The 8,348-nt window shown below is 38.6% G+C and overlaps 1 protein-coding gene across 1 annotated transcript; it reads right to left on the bottom strand.

Annotated features, from left to right (window-relative positions):
* Positions 1–772: 772 nt before the first annotated feature.
* LOC145864041 (uncharacterized) lies at positions 773–7,671 on the bottom strand. The gene is made up of 2 exons (XM_082969014.1): positions 7,089–7,671; positions 773–2,946 (listed from the first exon to the last, which is right to left on the bottom strand). Exons 1-2 carry the CDS (start codon positions 7,450–7,452, stop codon positions 2,144–2,146), a joined length of 1,167 nt encoding a protein of 388 aa, XP_082825140.1. The 5' UTR covers positions 7,453–7,671; the 3' UTR covers positions 773–2,143.
* Positions 7,672–8,348: the final 677 nt, after the last annotated feature.

Below are 8,348 nucleotides of genomic sequence, written 5' to 3'. Positions count from 1 at the left end.
AACACTTCTACAGCCAGAGAGGTGAGAGGTCACACATGGTTTAGATGGTAAATATTTATGTCCCCTTAGCGGTTCATCACATCAGCAAAAGGGAATATGTTCCATCATCTATGTTTATTTACATTAGTGCAAATTGTCCACTGATATTGGTGTAATTTCTCACCCCTTTTGTCTGTATGAAAGTTAATTTCCCCTCAGGCACACACATTTGTTCTTTGATATTATGAAGGTAATTTGTGTAAAATGTATTTTACCCCACTCATTCACCCCATCTCTTTAGATTGCTGATGCATATTTGGTGGCCTGACTGCATCCAGACTATATTGACATTTACATTTACGTCATTTAGCAGACGCTCTTATCTAGAGCGACTTACAAATTGGTGCATTCACCTTATGATATCCAAAAGCCCATCCTGGTAGATCTGAACCTAATGCAGTTTGGAGTGATCAGATGACGGAAGTCACATTTAGGTGCCAGGTGTAACTGAGGCCATAGATGCTCCATATCCATTACTTTGAGTGTTTTATATAATATGACTAAATGTGTTTCTGTGTTGCAGGAGCAGTCAAGAAATGGAACAGCAAGGCCACAGAACATGACATAAGCAGAGCTGTGGGAGACCACCTCAAGCCCCTGGTAGAGCCGGGGGTGGTGTTTACCACTCCACCACACCTTCAGCAGGTTGGAAAAGTTGGATTGATACTGTTTTTCATACTTAGAGACCAGGAGTCTGTTGATTGGTCAGTCATTGGGTTCATTTGTTTTGCAATATGTTCAAATCAAGCTTTATTTATACAGCACATTTCAGACATGGATGCAACACAATGACTTCACATGAATAAACTATGAAAATAAACAGAAATATTTAGTACACAAACATAAGAGGATAAAAAACAGAATAATAACAAAGACAAATGAACATTCTAAGGAAATTCATTATGATTAAAATATTAATTGGTTGCAATATCCAAATATAAGCTTCAGAAACAGGTGTGGTTTTAGGAGGGGTTCTGAAAGACACTATAGGGGTGTCCACTGAAAGTTGACTAGTAACAACAACTGGGACCTAAAAGACACCCACCATGAGACCCACTAAATCTGCCCAAGAAGAGGCAAACAAAAGAAAAACCCACACCAAACTTAAAGACAGGAAGCAAACCAAAAAGGTGGAGCAACTAAAGGTGTTGACTCTCCACATGTATCAAGACAACTAGAGCACTGGAACAAACAAAATTGAAATCAAATTGTCACATGCGCTGAATACAAAAGGTGTAGACCAGTAGTGAAATGCTGACTTACGAGCCCCTAAACAACAGTGCAGTTTTTTTTTTAAATACGGAAAAGAATAAGAGAAAACTCATCTCCAACACGGAAAAACGTGTCAAAATAAATTGTGATCCATGGCAACGGACTGGCTGAACGCACAACACAAATCTTTTTGACTGCCCACCCTTGAGACAATCAGCAACCAAGTTGTCCTTACCACAGACATGTCTGATTTCAATAGGAAACTCCTGCAATGTCCGTAGTAACTTTCCACCTCACTGCGGAGCTTCTCTCTCTTTTCAGGGTTCACTAGACAGGCATGTTGTTGGATCGGGGCCCAGTCCCCAATGTCATGCTCTAGTACATTTGGGTTGGCACATCTGAGAAGGAACCCTGATATTCTAAAAGCAGGGCAACAGTGATGCATTTAAATTTAGGGGTCGCTAAACAAAGGAACGAAACACTTGTCATCACTCATCGGTATCATGTTGAAATCAATTGTGCCGAGAGGAGGGAAATGAGATTGCATGTCCTGTTAAAACTAACAGCTCAAAAACCACACAGAATCTGGGAATAATGTAAACATCACTGGTTAGAGGACAATTTGTAGAAAACAGCTAGCTACATTTTGAAGTGTTGCATTTTGATTGAAGTGGGTCACCAACGTGGGAAGTGTAACAACTCTTTCTTTGTTAGTCACTTTTTGTTCAATCTCATAAATAATACTCTTTCATTTCAGAGCCTGGATCTTTCCACTGAGGGTAAGATCAATTAAACAGGGGGCAAACTTTTAGGGTTCCACATTCTGACATTCATTAAAATACTGCTACTACAATGTTAAAACATTCTACATTGTGACATTAATTCATTGATATCATGAAACAACTCCTTCATGTATTTTCTGATGTTTAGTCAGATATCTTTTATCTGAGTATCTCTTCCCACATTGATTACAGCTATAAGGTTTCTCTCCTGTGTGTGTTCTCTGGTGTAAAGTCAGCTGGCGTGATGTAGGAAAACTCTTCCCACATTGATTACAGCTATATGTATTCTCTCCTGTGTGTGTCCTATGGTGTACAGTCAGATGGTCAGATCTAGTAAAACTCTTCCCACATTGATCACAGCTATAAGATTTCTCTCCTGTGTGTACTCTCTGGTGTAAAGTCAGATGGTCAGATCTAGTAAAACTCTTCCCACATTGATCACAGCTATAAGATTTCTCTCCTGTGTGCGTTCTCTGGTGTAAAGTCAGATGGTCAGATCTAGAAAAACTCTTCCCACATTGACCACAGCTATAAGGTTTCTCTCCTGTATGTATTCTCTGGTGCACTGTCAGAGATGTAGATTGAATAAAACTCTTCCCACATTGACTACAGCTATAAGGTTTCTCTCCTGTGTGTATTCTCTGGTGTGATATGAGGCTGGTTGACCTAGTAAAACTGTTCCCACATTGACCACAGCTAAAAGATTTCTCTCCTGTGTGGATTCTCTGATGAATTTTAATGCCTGATGAGGTGCATCTCTTCCCACAGTCAGGGGAGCAGTGAGTTCTCTTCCCTGTGGGTCTCTGCAGGTGTTTATTGAGGTGTTCTGATCTGGAGCGACTCTTCTCTGCCTCGTCAGCATCATGAGGTTGTTGAGGCTCCCCAGAGGATCCACGATAGTTAAGTATCTCTCCTGTGTGAACAACAAAGTCAGACAGATGGTTAAAAGCCCACAACAGCAGAATCCACTGTAAAAGTGATGCCAACAGCGTAGCCATGATGTTGTACAACAATTGACGTCTGTAATGAATGTTAAAATTATTTGACAATTGTCTTAAAATGAGCAAGAATAGTCATATTTTGTCTTGTTTTCACATCAGTAGTAAAATCGATGATGGTAGGCTAGAAATAAGTTATTAAAGTTGTTGAAACTCGAAGCAGTGTGCCAGACGACTTTTGGTCTCCAATATAGGCCCCTTTCTGTGTTTGCTAAAATTGCGGCACGAGAGCGATGCACATGCAATTTGATTGCAGAAACTCCTCTCTGCTAATGAGGAAACTACTAGTTATGGATGTAGTATATCTGCTAATGAGGAAACCACTAGTTATGGATGTAGTATATCTGGTAATGAGGAAACCACTAGTTATGGATGTAGTATATCTGAAATGGTGAGCAAAGATTTTAGTTTTTCACAATGTATTCTGAATGTGAATGGGGGAAACTCAGGGGAGTAACCTCCATTTCCAGGTTGGTTATGAGTGCATTTCACACTACTTTGGATTATAATTGTAAGGCTCGTTTGAATGTCCTGCTTAATATAATGTTTGTGTCGTCATCGCAAATCAAACACTTTGTACTTAAAAAACACTTCAACCAGTAAAATGCTCTTTGGCTTTTCCATCAGCCTGAAAATGAGGGTTTGTACACTGTTTGCCAAATTGGCCCATAACTTCACCTAACAACAAACATACCTATGTAATGAACGAAGAAGCACTTTGGTTGTTGTTGCATGACATACATAGTGTACTCTAGGACCCATAACAGTAACATAGACCTACTGTAGGACCCATAACAACAACACAGACCTACTTTAGGACCCATAACTTCACCTAACAACAACATATATCTACTGTAGGACCCATAACTTCACCTAACAGTAACATAGACCTACTGTAGGACCCATAACAACAACACAGACCTACTGTAGGACCCATAACTTCACCTAACAACAACATAGATCTACTGTAGGACCCATAACTTCACCTAACAATAACATAGACCTACTGTAGGACCCATAACAACAACACAGACCTACTGTAGGACCCATAACTTCACCTAACAACAACATAGACCTACTGTAGGACCCATAACTTCACCTAACAATAACATAGACCTACTGTAGGACCCATAACTTCACCTGACAATAACATAGACCTACTGTAAGACCCATAACTTCACCTAACAACAACATAGACCTACTGTAGGACCCATAACTTCACCTAACAATAACATAGACCTACTGTAGGACCCATAACTTCACCTAACAATAACATAGACCTACTCTAAGACCCATAACTTCACCTAACAATAACATAGACCTACTGTAGGACCCATAACTTCACCTAACAATAACATAGACCTACTGTAGGACCCATAACTTCACCTAACAATAACATAGACCTACTCTAAGACCCATAACTTCACCTAACAATAACATAGACCTACTGTAGGACCCATAACTTCACCTAACAATAACATAGACCTACTGTAGGACCCATAACTTCACCTAACAACAAATATAGGAAAATAGCTCTGTGTGTTGTACAATAGCCTATCCATCAAGGAACAGTTCTCTACACATTATGAGCTAAGTATCTCTGTGTCCAAACAGACTAACGAGACCCTACAGTAAATCAAGCAGACAATAACACTTTATAAACATCAATTTGTTAAGGATGTTGGATCCAACGTGGAGCACGGCATAACTGTCTTTACCAGAGTAATGAATGAAGAAGCACTTTGGTTGTTGTTGCATGTCGTGATGTTTGTCATGTGATTGTCGTTCAGAAAATGATTTCCTGGATCAGCTGATGATAGTTGAACATGTGACTAGGGCTGGGCGATATATTGATATAAAAAATATATTGATATATTTTAAATGTGATATGAAATTAGACCATTTCGCATATATCGATATAGATCAAATTCGCGCTTTGATCCTTGCTCCAAGCAAGCTGCAGACCAGGAGCTCTCTGCGCTGCTCCCCGCCCCTCCTCTTTCATGCACAGAGGGGGGAGGGGCAGGAACAGACACTTCAACAAACATGGAGGAAGCAACAGCGTCTGCGGAGCGTTTTGAGGAGGAATTGGTTAGTAAAAGAAAAAGCATTGGCTCAGTAATTTGGAGATGGTTCGGATTCAAAGTATCAGATGAGCAACAAAATCACGTTATATATAGGCAGTGCCATAAAAAAGTTACAGCCAGGGGTGGAAGCACTACAAATCTTTTTCACCACCTAAAACAGTGGCACAAACTGCAATACGAAGAGTGTGTGAAACTGCGCGCTGCAGAAGCCCCAGCCGCAAGCCGTCGACAACCCAAACAAGCTCCAGCCCCGAAACAAAGCTCACTGCAAACTTCATTTTCCCGCAGTGTGCCTAATGTCTACCTCAAGACAGCATTACTGTTTATCAAAGTAAAAAAAGAGGGGGAAAATGTTTATTGAGTTGATAGTCTGTTCCTTGTGCAACTGGTTGAGGCTGTTCAGATAAGAAATTGAGTTAACAAAAAGCAAATAGTAATCTCAGGCTGATGTTTAAAAAACATTTTCTCAAACTGAGCACTTTATTTTGTTCTTTATTTATATATAATTGCTGCCCTTACTAGGGTTTGTCATATTTTATTATTTTGTAATGTTCGTTATTTGCATCTGTGGATTTGTTAGAAAGGAGAAGAAATCTGTAATTTGATTTTAATAAGCCATTTAAAGTTGTCAAACTAAAAAAAAGTAGACTTTTCTCATAAATATATATAATATTTATTTCAGATAAAGATAGGCCTATTTTATTTTATAGGCTATTTTTGTTTAAGATATTTTTATTTATTTAAATGTGCACCTTATGGAGCTTTGATTTCAAAAAAGGTCGTCCTGTTGTTCTACAGTGTTTATGTTTACATGTTATTGTTATTTGAACAGCTGAGCATTTAATCTGAACCAGGTGAAGAGCCCTGTTTATTATTTATTCATTTCATTTTTCAACTGTTCACTGAATTAGCCGGTTTCAATAAAACGACTTGAGACATGTCATATCTGGCTTTGACTTTGACTGAACATTTGCTCTCACTTTGCGGAAAAAATATCGGGATATATATCTTATATCAATATTCAGCCTAAATATATTGGGAAATGACTTTTCGCCCAGCCCTACATGTGACTAACTAAACAGCTACAGTATTAAGAATTATGTGTAATTATTGAAGAACCGCGTTAATGACAGTATCCATTTGGGTGTTGTCAATAAAGTTCAGGTGACTCGGTTAGAACCATTGGATTTAGCAAACTCTGAAATGATTTAGGATTTTGTGCCCATGAAAACTGTTCTCCTAGCGTAACATAAGGAAATACTAAATGTTACGTAGGTAGAGTGTATTTCAGAGATCTGAATACAAAAAAACTGTCCTAACAGGACAATAACCTAAACCACAAGGCCAAATCTACACTGGAGGAGCTTACCAAGATGACATTGAATGTTCCTGAGTGGCCTAGTTACAGTTTGGACTTAAATCGTCTTGAAAGTCTATGGCAAGACTTGAAAATGGCTTTCTAGCAATGATCAACAACCAACTTGACAGAACATGAAGGATTTTAAATAGAATAATGAATATTCACATGAAGATCAGTCTCCTATTGGATGACATCACGACTTCCCATCAAGCCAACTCCTTGAAGGCCTTACTATGACATCACTCACTCCTTATAGTTTGCAGTTGTCTAAAAAAACACTATTTTGCTCAAAACATTTATTTGTTTCCTTTTAGTGTGTTTATACTTTACTGTATTTATATATCACTTTTCAACAGGAAAAGTGTCCCTGTTTTATAAGATAGTACTCACTGTATTTACTGGTGTTAATCAGATTAATGTCCCTGTTTTATAAAATAGTACTCACTGTATTTACTGGTGTTAATCAGATCAATGCCCCTGTTTTATAAGATAGTACTCACTGTATTTACTGGTGTTAATCAGATCAATGTCCCTGTTTTATTAGATAGTACTCACTGTATTTACTGGTGTTAATCAGATCAATGTCCCTGTTTTATTAGATAGTACTCACTGTATTTACTGGTGTTAATCAATTCTCCAGTCTTCTCCTCTTCGTCCTCCTCTAATGTGACAGTAATCTCCCCCTCTTCATCCTTAATTCCAAAAACGTCTTCACCTTCTTTCACTTCATCCTCCACTCCAAAAACTGCATCTTCCTCCTCTTCTTTCACAGTAACATCCTCCTCCTCTTTCACTCTGAAGGCGTCTTTCTCTGTAACGCCTTTCTCTTCTTCTTTCACGGTAACAGCCTCACCCTCTATTTGTTTTTGTATTGTAACAGCCTCCTCTTCCTCCTCCTCTTTCACCAGACCTTCTTTCTCCGTCCAGCAGGCCTCATCTTCTTTATCAGGAGGAGAGTAGCTTAGTGAACTCATGGTCGGGGATAATAGCTAGTTAGCATTAGCGACTAGACTAGTGCTAACTTAACCAGACAGCTAGCTGACTTACAACGTAAATATTACATAAAATGGAGTACTATGTTTACTATGTTTAAATCACAGTGGCAATTAAACCACGAAACCGTATAAAGAACTTGAATGTTCCGACTTTGTTGACTAGCGAGCTACCGAGGTGGCTGCAGTTGTTGAAGAAGCGTTCCGTCCACTAGATTATACGTCACACTAGAAACATCGCCTGAAAGACACATATCGCCATCTGCTGTCTGGAGGGAGGAAACGCAGTTGAGGGAAAACTTTTTTTATTCTTCATTGAATTATATGGAAACGTTTTTTTCTCTCCATTAAATATTAATATTATATCAACACGTATAAAGAGCAACAAGTGTTGTTTGATTAGTTCAGATTTTTTATGAGAATTTAAAACAAACTCTACATCTACTCCACATCTGTATTTCTGACTCAGTCAAATAACTAGATATCAAAATAAGCACCTAGTTATTGATACCCTTGATAAAGATGAGCAAAAATGACTGTATAAAATAAATAAATAAACTTTACCCACTACCAGGATATTTTAGGCCAAAACCTGGTTACCTCTCTGCTAGGAAGCTGAAACTTGGCCATAAGTGGATCTTCCAGCAAGACACATCAACATCCACGAAGAAATTGTTAATTGGGTACAAAATCAACATTTTCATTGGCCAACTCAGTCTTCGGACTTGAACTCCATTGAAAACCTGTGGTTTGAATTGAACAGGGCAGTCGATAAGACAGACTAAATAAAACAAGGACATGGAATCTGTATGGAGGAAGGGTCTAAGATCCCACCCAATGTGTTCTCTAATCCCATAAAACATTTCAGTGTCATTATC

This window comes from Salmo salar, chromosome 02 (assembly GCF_965601325.2).
Source record: "Salmo salar chromosome 02, fSalSal1, whole genome shotgun sequence".
Taxonomy (NCBI): domain Eukaryota; kingdom Metazoa; phylum Chordata; class Actinopteri; order Salmoniformes; family Salmonidae; genus Salmo; species Salmo salar.
The sequence above is the reverse complement of the archived record's forward strand: the minus strand, read 5'-3'. Positions and strand labels throughout refer to the sequence as shown.

What these genes read in the sequence shown, in the direction of transcription:
- LOC145864041 (XM_082969014.1), bottom strand. Translation starts at nt 7,452, where the DNA reads ATGAGTTCACTAAGCTACTCTCCTCCTGATAAAGAAGATGAGGCCTGC. An exon ending in GATTAACACCAGTAAATACA is followed by an intron (nt 2,947 to 7,088) that starts GTGAGTACTATC and finishes TTGTTCACACAG; the next exon opens with GAGAGATACTTAACTATCGT.